The sequence below is a fragment of the Talpa europaea genome, assembly GCF_964194135.1.
Source record: "Talpa europaea genome assembly, chromosome: 1".
Classification (NCBI taxonomy): domain Eukaryota; kingdom Metazoa; phylum Chordata; class Mammalia; order Eulipotyphla; family Talpidae; genus Talpa; species Talpa europaea.
The window spans coordinates 33,510,616-33,525,205 of record NC_140073.1 but is presented as its reverse complement, the minus strand read 5'-3'; the positions used below and the strand labels follow the sequence as shown (position 1 = coordinate 33,525,205).

The 14,590-nt window shown below is 36.1% G+C and overlaps 1 protein-coding gene across 1 annotated transcript in view; it reads right to left on the bottom strand.

Moving 5' to 3' along the window:
• Window positions 1-2,933: 2,933 nt before the first annotated feature.
• IPO7 (importin 7) overlaps window positions 2,934-14,590 on the bottom strand; it is a gene marked incomplete at both ends in the record, with an annotated part of 44,292 nt that continues 32,635 nt past the window's right edge. The window contains 9 exons of the mRNA XM_084240605.1: window positions 2,934-3,031; window positions 3,779-3,895; window positions 8,572-8,778; window positions 9,473-9,678; window positions 9,773-9,993; window positions 10,569-10,664; window positions 11,873-11,970; window positions 12,695-12,820; window positions 12,903-12,969. Coding sequence (XP_084096731.1) covers window positions 2,934-3,031; window positions 3,779-3,895; window positions 8,572-8,778; window positions 9,473-9,678; window positions 9,773-9,993; window positions 10,569-10,664; window positions 11,873-11,970; window positions 12,695-12,820; window positions 12,903-12,969 — 1,236 coding nt within the window. The remainder of the gene's footprint in view (window positions 3,032-3,778; window positions 3,896-8,571; window positions 8,779-9,472; window positions 9,679-9,772; window positions 9,994-10,568; window positions 10,665-11,872; window positions 11,971-12,694; window positions 12,821-12,902; window positions 12,970-14,590) is intronic.

Sequence of the window (14,590 nt, the reverse complement as noted above, 5' to 3'; positions counted from 1 at the left end):
CAAAACCTAGAATTTAGGATGAATGCTGCTAGAGCCACAGATAGTCCTGACCAAAATTTATACAGAACTGATTTTTTTTTAGCTGCTGTTTCAATATAATTTTATACCACTGACAAATATGAATGCAATGCCCATGTCCTTAAGGTATTCTGCTTTATTTTCCTAAAGACCTAGGTTAGTCCTATTAATGAAATTCTTAATGACTTTCTTTATGCTTGCTTAAGGGGCTACATCTGGGACTGAACAGCATACAGCTATATGGCTCTGGGTTTGGCCATACTCTGGCCTCTTCCAGAAGTGAACATAGAAGTCACTATCTTAGTAAAGTGTGAAAATCAGCAATTACCATTTTACTACCTGCAGAAAACAGATTAACTTCCTTTATTTAATACTGATAAATAACTTTTTAAAAAAATGGATGGCTTAAATTAACAAAGTGAAGATTTTATACTTAACAAAGACAAATACTGAAATCCACACAAAATCAGAATTAACTTCTATAAATTAAAAATTATTGATTAGTCAAACGGGGAAAAGCAACGTTTTAAAAAAATCAACATGCAACTAATTACAGGTTTGTAAATACAGTACTCTATAAAGTCATACAAAAGTCCTATAACCTTGTCTAGAAACACATTATCAAGATCCATGATCTGTATGAAAACTAAAAATTTGATGTTAAATTTAAGGAAATAATGAAAATATTGAGGTATATATTGAATGCATTAGAAATTACCATTTGAACACTAGTATTTTATATAATCTAATTTTAAGGACTTTAATTTTAGTTAAAATCTATAAATGGTCATTAGTTTGGATTGTATGACACAGGAGACAGTAAATTTTTCTTGAAGACATGTCAATACATTTTCTTGGAACAAAACCTCAGCAAAAGAGAATTTTCATACTATTCATGGGAATAACTAAAACCTTTATTAGATATGGTTTTCCAATAACAATAATGTGAAAATTGGAATTATCAATTCAAATAGCAGTGAAGTCTGAAATTTAAAAAAGACTAGGTATTAGGTAGGGGATAAAAGGTAAAGGAAGATGAAAATGTTTAATACTATTCAATATCTCCCCTCTGTACACAATGTTGCATATATACAACTCCATTGTAACCTTACCAATTTTATATAATAGTGAAATTCCCTTAAGCAACCTAGAGTATACAGATGGTATCCAACTGGGGAAGAAGTAGAAATACACTTGATTAACAGTTTTCACCCACACATTTTAGACAGACAATTCTTTTTTTTCGTTTTTTTTTTGGTCAAGATTTTCATAGGAAATTCATAAATATAGGAAATACTTTCACTCCTTCAGTGTTAAAATAGAAAACCAAACAGTGCCAACAGCAGTGGCTTAATTATTGGCATACAAGAAAAACACAACACCAATGGGTTTTCTTCATTATGCATTTTAAATATGAATATTTGCATTTGTTTCATTTTTACAGTTATAAATCTTCTAGTCTGTTATAGATAACAGCATTTAATAGTTTTAATCCATTGAGATGTTGCTTTCAATTTGAAATATTGTGTGTATACATGTATATAAAAAAATAACTCAATGTATGACTCATCTGACAGATGTTTAAGATCAATAAAGGCTATTTTGAACATGCAAGTTAGGAGAGGGAAGCAAGCCAACCTCCCTACATTGTCTTGTTGCTGGCTTGTTTTTGCAGTGGTATCAATAGTGGTTTTTGGAGGGAACCGTCTGCCTTTAGCCTAAGATCTGATACCACAATCAATAAGAGGGATAAGGTAGATGTGGGGGGGATGGGGTGAATGGATGTTAAATTTTAAAAGTGTGCATTTCACACTCTCTGTAGATACAGGATAAAAACAGGCCAATGAAGAAAATATTTTATAATTAGGAAAAAACTGCAATCAAATAAAGACATAATAGCCGAATTAAGTTATTTTAATAGATTGCATATATAGATGTTTAGCCATACTCTGATCAACTCTTTAAGAGTAGAACTTAGGTCCAATTTACATGCTTCAAATACCACCTTTCTTATTTGTTACAGTAAGGTCTTGTATCCAAATATCCACTTGTACACTGAGAGCTTTAAGAAAAAACAGGACACAGAGGGAGTTGCCATTTTTTAGCAGCAATGAAATATCACTAACCCCTTTTAACATACCGAATTCAAGTCACTATCAGAGGTGAGTGCACCACAAAGTCACCAGGTACAAAATTGCTAGTTCATTTTTAAATTAATAACTTGAAATTACCCCTGCCCCCCTCCCTATTATATCCCTTCTTTTTATAAACAGCAAACATTTTGCTATTTTATACATAGGCTAGCAGGCTTGTTTCAATATGAAAGTGCTAATTCATTTACAGATTTTTTTAATCAGTTATGTAGTGCTACAATAAATGTCCAATCTACATAGGAACAATCTTTGATGAATGAAAATGAAGACTGAATAAGGCTATCCATTACCTTATCTTATTTACATATAAAGAATAGATACCCAATGGTGAGAAGAGACAGAAATCGGACAAATACTCATAGGTGTAAAAATTACATCTACCTTTGAGCTTATACTGTAAATGAGACATTTTAAATAGTCCTGTAGCCCATGCCTAGTTTTTCCTCAGAAAAAGAAAAGCTGCCTTCATGACATCCCCTCTTGTTTCAGATTTCCACAGTGTCACTTGAACTTTCAGTCAGAATTTTACTTTCTTCAAAAAATAAAGAAAATACCCCCCCATTACCTCCCCTCCCCACCCCAAATCCCTCTGATTTCTTTTTCAGTGCCAAGTTGCATGATCAGGTCCCACCTCCTGGGTTTTTTTTGTCCATCTATTGATCAATTAGTTTAGAGTAGATAACATGAACCAGTTCTGGAACCACTACTAGGAGGAACACAAGCTCTTCACTACAATCACACAGCAGGAAAGAAAGTGATAACTCAATTCATCCCTGGTGCCGGGCCTCCAAAATTGAAAGAACTTGGCACAACTGGAGCACTGAATTTGTATCCTCCATGCTTCTCAATCATTTTGGATTCTAGAAAACATACAAGTGAAAGTTTACTAGATCATTCAATTATCTGACTACTTCTATAGGACATAAGCAATCAACAGACATTAGTCAACAAGTTAATAGCTTGTATTAGTAAGGAAGTCCCAAAGTTGGTCCGAATAAGAGCAAGAGAGGAAAATATTTGGAAGGGAAGATAAACTCACCTATTGTATAGACCTCTTAGTCTACGTTTACTTCCCATCATTTAAAAAAAAAAACCCAAAAACTCTTTAAATGCCCCATTTTGAGAAAAACACATAAGTAGGACCAAATTTCTAATGGGAATATAATGCAGATAAATCCAATCATAAAATACTTCCAACAGATATGCTTTGTTTATAGGGAGGATGCTTCTTTGAACATAACACTTGTCTGGTAACAGTATTAAGACCTATATCACATTGTTAGATTGTGTATTATTTAAAATGTCCCTTTTTGAAATGCAGTTTTTTTTTTATAACTTTTACAGTTTTTATAGCCTCTTCTAATACAAACAAGCTCACCAGGAGCTTGAACAACTTTATTAAAGCTACTCCTAATACTGAAAGTAGTCTTCAACTACACTTAAAATCAGTAAGGGAGAGCAAGCAAAAATTTATTTACTTCATTCTTTTAGAGTGAAATCCACCTACAATAATGTAGCTTTTTATAATTTAAAATCATTTAATAGAAAACTTTAGGCTACAGCAAATCATTAATTACATTAAAGAGGGCTTGTGTTTATCAACATACCATGGGCTGCTCTTCTTTGATCAGCCAGAGTTGCTATATCCTGTAACTGTTTTCTTTGTTCTTCATTTAGACCATGAGTCAGGGCTTGATACCACACAGGATTACGATTTTGTATAGCTATCGAAAAGAAAAGGGAAAAAAGGGCTATTAGTAGAGAGGCCTAATAGTTCCTTTCTGTTCTGTTCCCTCTACAGTACCTCCAGTATTAAAATTGAATATGTTTTCGTTTTTCCCATTAATAGTTTGTCATTTTAGGGGCCTCCCTGGTGGCACTAGGTTAAGGTTAAACCTAACCTATGGAGCTATCTGCAGCCACTGCAGCATGAGTTCGATCCCTGGCCAGGGAGATACCCACATGGCGCAGCAGACTTCTCCTGACTCGCCCGCTGCTCTCCTCAGCAGTGTTTCAGTGGATCTGCCTGTTCTGTTCACCACTCTCTCTCTGGTGAATCCCCTTACCTCCCCACACCTCTGGCGTATACCCCAGTTCTTGTATGCATAAATAAATAAATCTTAAAAAAAAAAAAAAACAAGTAAAAGAATGAATATACTCTTTAAAAAAAATAATTTGTTATTTTAAGTTACTTCTGAAACAAAGGATACAGGAAAAAAATTTACGTTTAGCTTCTGTCCTTAAAAAAATCTAATCTTTCTCATAATTTATACAGCAAACAAATAAGGATTCAGAGCCCAAACCTGTTCTTATATAATAACTAGCTAGGCAAACTTAAGAAATTTATATTAGAATTCTCAAACCCCTAAATTAAGAAACAAAACCCAGTAGCATCAAGTTGATGCAATAAAGGGCTGAATAGCACACAAAAAAAATCATGTATCTCCTGCCTATTCAAAAATCTTTTTAAAAAAGGTTTTGTCTTTCTATAGAAAGCACTGCATACTTAAAGAGTTAAGATCACAATGCTCAGCCGGGCGTGGTGGCGCGCGCCTGTAATCCCAGCTATTCGGGAGGCTGAGGCTGGAGGATTGCTTGAGCCCAGGAGTTCTGGGCTGCAGTGCGCTATGCCGATCGGGTGTCCGCACTAAGTTCGGCATCAATATGGTGACCTCCCGGGAGCGGGGGACCACCAGGTTGCCTAAGGAGGGGTGAACAGGCCCAGGTCGGAAACGGAGCAGGTCAAAACTCCCGTGCTGATCAGTAGTGGGATGGCGCCTGTGAATAGCCACTGCACTCCAGCCTGGGCAACATAGCGAGACCCCGTCTCTTAAAAAAAAAAAAAAAAAATTATAAAAATTTTTATGTATAAAAAAAAAAATCACAATGCTCACACATTTTTGTATTATAGCCTAACTAATGATCAAACTCAATCTGTGGCCAAATTTTCTCATTATGTTACACAAGTAGTTATCACAATCTCACAATATTTCATAAAAGCATACAATAGCTAAATTAATATATCATGGTAGTAAATCTGACCATGTATTTCCCTATTTTGACATGCAAGTGAATTACCATACAAAATGGTGAAGTGTAGTGAGAGAAAGAGGCTTTTCCCTAAAGAAAAAAAATCTTTTTTGACATTTTAACAGTTTATTTTGAAGGTCATTTTAAAAACAAAGTTAAAGACAGTCTGAGAAAATTGCACAGAATTCACTCATTAAATAAGTATGTGATTAAATCAAACTAAGGGAAATGTATTTTTAAAGAAAAAATTTTTTTCTTTTAACAAATTCCAAGAATTCCTCACATACGTACCTGGTATTTTGTAGAGAAAACCTGACATTCAACTGCATGATTTTCTATTTATAGTACATGGGTTCTCTAATATAAACCATCCTTTAGGGTTAACTTAGGTTAATGTCTACAACATACAGTCATCAACATACAGCACAAAACCAAGTAGGTACTTCTTGGCAACTCAATTCTTGCTACCTGCCTGGTAGCTCAGAGGTCATTCCTTTGTATTTCTACAACCTTGTATCAAAATTGCTTTGTCATGGACTTAGATGACTTAGTTATCAGAGAACTTATTCTACATCTAAGTGCATAATGTATAGGAATGATAAACAGCACAGCAGGTTAACTCTGAGGAGAAAGATGTTTCAAATACAGTGCCAATTTTAATTTTCTTTTTCTTTTTTTAAAGATTTATTTATTTATGCATACAAGAGCTGCGGCACAGGCTAGAGGCCTGTGGCAAGAGGACCCACCAGAGACAGAGTGGAGAACAGAACAGGCAGGCTGACTGAAGTACACTGCCGAGGGAAGCAGCGGGCGAGCCAGGAGAGGTCTGCTGTGCCATGTGGGTTGCTCCCTGGCTGGCTGAGAATTGAACTCGTGCTGAGGACAGCTCCATAGGTTGCGTCTTAACCCTTGCGCCACCAGGGAGGCCCCCCAATTTTAATTTTCTAAGTTAGGTAGTATAATACACATGTTATATCTTATTGAAATTCAAGATGTGGTAAACTAAAACAAAAGTGGCACCAAATAGGCTACAGTTACAATGACACATGAAAAAAGAAAAGTCATTCCAAGACCATAAATGTTTTAGTCAAATTCTCAGACAGGTAACTGTGTCTATGGCAGAGTTGGGGGAAAAGATACACAAAGATATAACATACAACAAAGTGATTATAAGAGCCATTTACTTTGGGGAAAAGCTAGAAATTTGATGTGGGAAAGAGGAATTGTTACTGTATGAAATTTTTTAATCTATACTATTATAATGCGTGTTACAAAATAACATTTTAAATAGGATGTCTGAAACTGGCAACAGCAGATATAATTGGTTATTTCTTTCAAATCCTATTATAATTCTAATTTGGTATGATATGCAGGCATACCTTGTTTTTAATGTGCTTCATCTGATTGCATTTTTTTTTTAAACCAATGAAGGTTTGTGGCAATGCTGAGTTCGGCAAGTCTATTTTTAAGCAGCATGTCTTCACTTTGTGTCTCACAATTTGGTCATTCTTGCAGTACTTTAAGCTTTTTTTTTTTATTATTCTTCTATCTGTAATGGTGATTTGTGATTGGTGTGATCTTTGATGCTTTGTTACTATTTTGGGGTGTGACAAACCCACTCATATAAAATGGACAACTTAACTGATTTGTATGTGTGCCTGTTTTACCAACCTATAGTTTCCTCATCTCCCTTTCCCTATTCCCTGAGACAAAACAATATTGAAATAAGTCGAAGGAAGATTTACAGGGCTCTAATTACTTTTAATCAGAAATGATTAGATTCCATACAAAAGAGATTTCAAAAACCAAGATAGGGCCAAAGCTAGGATCTAGTACCACTTATCCAAGTAATGTATGCAAAGTAAAAGTGCTACTCCAGTGAATGTACAAGTGAAATAGCCTTCCTGCTAATACAAAGTTTTAGTGGTCAGGATAGAAGATCAAACCTGCCACATCATTTCCATAAGCTAAAGTATTATCTAGGACAAAATCCTCATTCTCTCCAATTCTGTAGAGAGAGGTAAGAAAGCTGCAGAAGTCTGAAGTTAGCAAGGTTGGTTTATGAGGTTTAAGGAAAGATGCTTTCTCCATAACAGAAGTTTAAGATGAAGCTGCAAGTGCTGATGTAAAAGCTGGAGCAAGACACCCAAAGATCTAGCTAAAACAAAATGATGAAGATGGCCACACTAAACAACAGATTTTCAATGTAGACAAACAGCCTTCTACTGAAAGAAGATGCCAGCTAGGACTTTTCTGGCTGAAAAGAAGTCAGTGCCTGGCTTCAAAGCTTGAAAGGACAGCTGTGAAAGAATTTCTACTATAAGCAAAATGCTATCAAATAATATTGTGTGATACAGAGAAAGCATTTGTGAAAAAGTCAATGTGGCAAGCTTCTTTGTTATCTTATATTAAAACGTACCCACCCCAACTTTCATCAACCTGATCAGCAGCCATCTATATCAAGGTAAGAAACTCCACCAGGATAAAGATTATGACCTGGTGAAGATTCAGATGATAGTAAGCTTTTTTTTTTCTTTTAAGTTTGTTTATGCATATAAGAACTGGGGTACAGGCCAGAGGTGTGGGGGATGATGAGAGGATTCACCAGAGACAGAGTGGGGAACAGAATAGGCAGAAATGACTGAAATACATTGCTAAGAGGAGCAGCAGGCGAGTCAGGGGAGGTCTGCTGCACCATGTGGGTAGCTCCCTGACCGGGGATTGAACTCATGTTACAGTGGCTGCGAATAGCTTTACAGGTTGTGTCTTAACCCCTTGCTCTACCAGGGAAGCCCAAGAGTTAGTATTTTTAAGTGACAAAGTATTTTTAAATTAAGATATATACCTTGATTTTTTTTTAAAGATTTATTTATTTATGCAAGCACTGGGTACAGTCAGAAGCGCGGGAGGGTGAGAGGATTCACCAGAGCCAGAGCGGGGAACAGAACAGGCAGATGAACGAAGCACACTGCTGAGGGGAGCAGCGGGCGGCAGGAGAGGTCTGCGCGCCATGTGGGACCCTCGCTGGCAGCCGGGGTGGCGCTGAAGAGGCTGCGGGCAGCTTCGCAGCCCAGCGCTCAACCGCTGCGCCACCAGGGGAGGCCCTACACCTTGATTTTTGAGGTAATGCTACTGTACGCTTAGACTATAGTAGAGTATAAACATAAATGTTACATGCTCTGGGAAGCCAAAAATTTTATGTGATTTCTCTATGCAATATTGTTCCTTATTGTGGTAGTCTAGAACAGATAGTGGCAGCACTATCTGAGTTATGTTTGATCCCATAACTCTTTAGAGTGCATACACAAACAAAAGCAGATAGGCTCAAGGAAAAGAATTGCAGTTACTTGAATTTAATATATTGACTTACTTTGAAATATAGCTTTAAATATCTGATACTCATCAACAGGGTTATCTTCATCATCAATGATTGTGGAGTAGCCCTCCAGAGCAGTCTCTTCAGCATCATCCTCTTCCCAATCTTCATCATCTCCATCTTCACCTGCTTGCTTAGCCAGAATCTCTAAGTATTCTTGCCCATCTTCATCAATATCATCTTCATCACTCCCCAGTTCCTCTGCCAAGTTAAAAATAGGTACTAAAATAATCTACTACTCAACAAACTGCCAGTAATTAAAATCACTTACATTAATTAAAAATCATAATTGAATAAATTCAAGAAGTTCCTGGGAATTGATTAACTACATATTCAGCAATATTAAAAATTTAAAAAACCAACCATTATTCTTAAACCTCTAGCGGTTTGAAAAAGGATAACATAATATAAGCTTCAGCATTTTGTGTGCTCTACTAGAGCCTTATGGAACATACCAAAGCAAGTAACAATGGTGAAGTAAAACAGTTTATGTTATATACAACAAAACACCTTTTATGTACCCTTCCCCTCTCCTGCTGCCCCAGGATGGTTAAGTTAGTAGATGATAAAAATGGCAATAGCTATCTTATTTTTGGAACATTACAATATTTTCTCTATTATTAGTACAAGAATCCTTATTTATTTCTTTTAGAACTAACAGATGACAAATGTTTGCCATCACAAAAACCATAAATCCCTGAAAGTATTTTACCCACTGGAGGTACAGACGAAGTACCTCCATGGACCTTACACTCTGGTGAGAAAATAGTCTTTCTTTTAATGAATGGGTATGACACATTTGATTATCATGCCATTTTCTGTATTAAGGCCAATAAAAAATAAGTTGTGATATTCCTAACTAGATAATTGTTTTTCTCCATAGCAAATCCCTTACCTGTTTCATCATCATCTTCAGCTTCATCATCATCATCACTGTCATTCTCATGTTCTGCATGGCAGGCATATGCTCTTTTTAATCCATTAAATAAAAGGATAAAAGCTGGCAAAATCTGTCCAGAAACCTGATTTAAAACTTGTGGTATTTGTTCCATGTCAATGAGAGCACACAGGCCGAGAACACACATCTTTCTGTCATGAAGCCTAAAAATAAAATAAAATGACATATTCTTTACCTTTTTTAATAAGCAGAGTTCCATGCAAGGTTAAATGAAGAAAGATCCAATTTGTCACTTACCCCAAGAAACAATCAACATCATTAAGCCATTGGGTAATAAAATGGTTTGTAACTGGCTCAACATTATTAGGGAAGCGAAGATTCTCTAAGGTATTGAGAAGTAGGTGTGGATTATAATATAAAGCTGCGATGGCGACTTGCAGGCACATTGTTCTAAGTTCACTTGTCTTCACCTCTCTTGTCAATCTCTCCAAAGCTGCTTCCACAAATAAGGGAATGCACTGTAAAGAAAGAGTCCAAAATTTTAAGTTTACAGTACTCTATGCTGTTCACATTAACCTACTTGTTGCCTGAACTAACCTTTTTCCATTAGAAGATCCAAAAGATTTTTATTGAGAAAACCCAAATTCAGAGTCAAGGTTTTCTGAGATAATAGTGCCCCCAAACAATCATGCATTCACAATATTCTTACTGAAATTAATTTGGTATTCATTTTGCAATATAAGCATGTATCAACTCATTACACTATACCTTAAACTTACACTTGTTATATCAGCTATGTTATATCACTTTGTTATATCAGCTATCAATAATGTATGAAAAGAAGTCCTATAGAAACTGACCATGGAAACTTAATGACAAATGTGTCTGCTAAAAAGTGATAATGTGTCATGATAACAAGTTGTCAGATAACACTTGCCAATTGTATTTTCACACATATTAAACATATTTTATAATGGTTTAATTTAAAATGGACTGAGCAGTCACAATATACAGTAACATACAGGATATATAACAAGTGACTAAAAAGAAAAAAATAGGCAAGGGAAGAATCCTTTTCTGAAGCCTCACTGACCTGGTCGATGCCACGCCCTTTGCACTGTAGAATGATGACCTCTAACAACTTCGCTGCATGACACTCTGCATCTTCTCCTGCGACTCCTGTAAGAACCTGATCAACACAGAATATAAATTGCAATGAGGCACCATAAGACTTCTAAAGTCTGAGAATTTCCATTCTTTATCTACAGTGTCAAGAAGATATTCTAATTGACATGATTACAATGTTCACTATACAGACTGTAGTCTAAAGCACCTGTAGGGATTTGAAGTAATCTTTCATAGTCTAGAAGTAGCACGCTGGCATACCAGTCTTTATAATCAAACTTTCTCCCTTGTAGTGCCACTCTGTTAACATGGAGTAGCATGTTGACAACCACTACTTTCTAATACAAATGTGGTAGCTAAAATACCTTACCTTTATGACTGATAACTAGTTCCTGTATGAAAGGAACCACAACAAACTAAGTTAATATTGCAGGGGAGAACTTTTCTTTACACAAGTCTCATAAATTAAAAAACACTGACATTAGAGTGGGAAAGGAAGAACCAGTCTGCTGACAAATGTCCCTAGGCAAGAAATAAAAACATTGGATGAGGATAAATGTTTTAGAATAGGAAAAGTAGATGGTATCTTTGTTCCCTAGAGCATCGAACTATAAGTAACAAAATTGACAATAAATGAAGAACAAAACTAGATGATTATTTTGTAAATAGTGTTCAGAAAAGAAATGCTATCAATGAAGACAAAGCACCTAAAAACTTCATGGAGCAAGATAATTTTTAAAATGCTTGGTGTTCTGCCTTTCAACAACACTGTTAAAATTTGTCTTTTGATTTTCCAGGAAATGGCACACATTTCTGCCTTTTTAAGAAACAAACCCTTAGGTTTTACAATTGTGATATTTTGTAAGTATTTATTGTACAGCTTCCATACACCTCCAAGTATTTTCTTCATAATACATCTCTAAACATTCATGATCCTTCAAAATCTGCAGGTTCCTGACTTTTTCCCCCTTCTTTTTAGTCAAAACCCAGTAAAGAATGAGGCTAATGTAAGTTCCAGGCACTCTAAAAATCAACAATAATATAACTTCAATTAAATGCCCTATCAGAGGGCAGCTAGAAGACAAGTATTTGTCAAAGCTATTACTGGGGCATCAAAATCTTTTTAGTTTATAACCATTATAGCCCTTAATTCTATGAATCCATTTTATGACTGGATTGTTCACAATAATGTGGTTATCATGTACCTTCACATTGTCAAACTTTTTATTGTACCAGCCTAACATGTTCTGATATTAACTAAAAATGACCTACCTTTTTGCACATACTGTATATCATTTCAAGATATTTGGTATCAGACAGAAGTGTGTCAGTATCAACTGTTACATAATTATGAAGCAGAGGCATCATATCTGTATTAATAAAAAGCATTAGTTAAATCTTTACTTATAAATGCTATTTCTAAAAAAGAAAAGCAAATCTGAAATTGTTTTGCCCCTAGACATTCAATCAATTAAATCATATTCATTTATAATTAAATCTAAGCAAATTCCTTGACATTTAAATAGGAAAAAGTTAAATACAAAGATTATGCAGAGAAGACTGATGGGGGTATAGGGGGTAAAAATGTGTTAAAAAGGGAAAAATCTTGGGCCTCCCCGGTGGCGCAGTGGTTGGGCACTGGGTTGCGAAGCTGCCCGCATCCTCTGCAGCGCGGGTTCGATCCCCGGCTGCTCCCCGGCCACCGGAGGAGGGTCCCGCATGGCGCACAGACCTCTCCTGCCGCCCGCTGCTCCCCTCAGCAGTGTACTTCGGTCCTTCTGCCTGCTCTGCTCCCCGCTCTGGCTCTGGTGAATTCTTTCACCCTCCCACGCTTCTGACTGTACCCAGTGCTTAAATAAATAAATAAATCTTTTTATAAAAAAAATTTAAAAAATTAAAAAGGGAAAAATCTGAAAGACTATCTAAATCAAAATACATTAAAAATCAATGCTGTGGGTCTTCCCTGAGCATTAATTGCTAGTGATAACTTAACCAAACAACGAAGGATGAGAACACCAAAAAATACGTTCAGTTGTGCTAAAAATGAATCAAAATATGGGAAATCCTCAATAGTTCTATTGTAGCTTAACTTACCTGTAAAGTAATCAAAGCCATCTTGCTGAAAAACCTCAAATACCAGAGGTAGTAGCTGCCACATCTGTGGAGACACTTGTTGACATGTCAAACTATGTGCTAAGGAGAAGATCTCCTCATAAAATTCTAAAACAGAATAAAGAGTCATTAGCACAGTGCTTGCTGTTGTGAAATAGTAGAAATTCTCAGTACAATCAGAAGTATGTACCTAAGACATGCTGTTGTAAAACAGTTCCAATGACCTGTAAGCAGATTCCCTCAAGCTGCTGGGTTATCTAAAAGAGAAGGAAAAAAAAAAAATCACATGGAATTGCAGCACACTGAACGAATTACTGAGTAATGCGTACTATACAAAAACCACTACATTTAAATCTAAAAATATTGTTAAGGAATCATTTCAAGTCTTTTGAAATGATGTAATAACATACCATTACAATGAGACAAACACCAAAGTTGACATTTCAGTTTATTTAACAAAGTAAAGGAAAATGAGTATCTTGGAAAAATGCAAATAATCATAAAAATAAACGTGCAACAAACATTCTGCAAACTGGCCTATAGATCTTTTTTCGTTTGTTTTTAGTATTTTTTATTTTGTAGAAGAAGTGGGACATAGGCCTGAGGGGTGAGGAGTCAACAGAGACAGAGTGGGGAGCAGAACAGGAGGATTTACTGAAATACACTGCTAAAGGGAGCAGTGGGCAATACAGGAAAGGTCTGCTAACCATATGTGAGTTAGCTCCCTGGCCTGGGATCAGACAGCTCCCTGGCCTGGGTGATAGTGCTGAGACTTAACCCCTAGGACACCAGGGAGGCACTCAAGAGATCTTTTTGTATGTAAATATAGATTAATTCAGTCCAGATATAGCTGAAAAGTTACTGTTGGTGGCTTACAGAAAACTTATTTGAAAGAAGGCATTATTTCTTCCAATCCCAAAAATTCCTTTTTTATTTTTTTAAGATTTATTTTATTTATACAAGAACTGAGGTAAAGGCCAGAGTCGCGGGAGGGTGAGAGAATTCACCAGAGACAGAGTGGAGAGCAGAACAGGCACACAGACCAAAAGCACTGCTGAGGGAAGCAGAGGGCGAGATAGGAGAGGTCTCCCTTGCCATGTGGGATTCTCCCTGGCTGGCCAGGAATCGAACCAGCGCCGCAGAGGCTGCGGACAGCTTCACAGTGTTGCGCTCAACCCACTGCACCACCGGGGAGTTCCCCCCCCCTCAAATTCTTAAATCACTGCTACTTATATAATTACATTACATATAGTAAAGCAGGCCTTTATGTCATATAAAACTGACAGTACAAATTCTGATTAGTTGCTATGATCCTTAATTGAATTCCAACTCCATAAGTCATCAGAATGTTTTAATGGGAGTGGGGGATAAAGGAAAGGAATTAACATAAAATTTAGTCATCTGATATAGAAGCAGGACAGCCATTTCAAATGTACACACTTTCAATTCCTCAAAGACTCCTCATGGTTTGTCATCTAAAATTATAATCTACAATACAAAGGTATTTTATGGAAAATCTCATGTTACAAAAGGCTAACAATAATCTATTAACGTGATCATGGATATAAATATATGCACTGGAATTATAAATACTGAATTCAGGACTGTACTTCTAATGAAATAAAGCAGGAAAATGAGATCAGAAAATGATACCCCAAGGACATCAACTGCATCTATCATTGCCTCTTACTGGGAATAGTCTAAAGGACATACTGTAAAATGTTTAAATCTAATAAATTTAGGTGGTAGCTAAAGGGTATTGGTTATACTTTTCTCTGTTCTTTACTCTTTTCTGTATGTTTTAAAAATCCAGATTATAATTCTCTTGCCGTTCTAAAAGACAACAGTAAAAGAAAAATAGGAAGAGGATGGTGATGG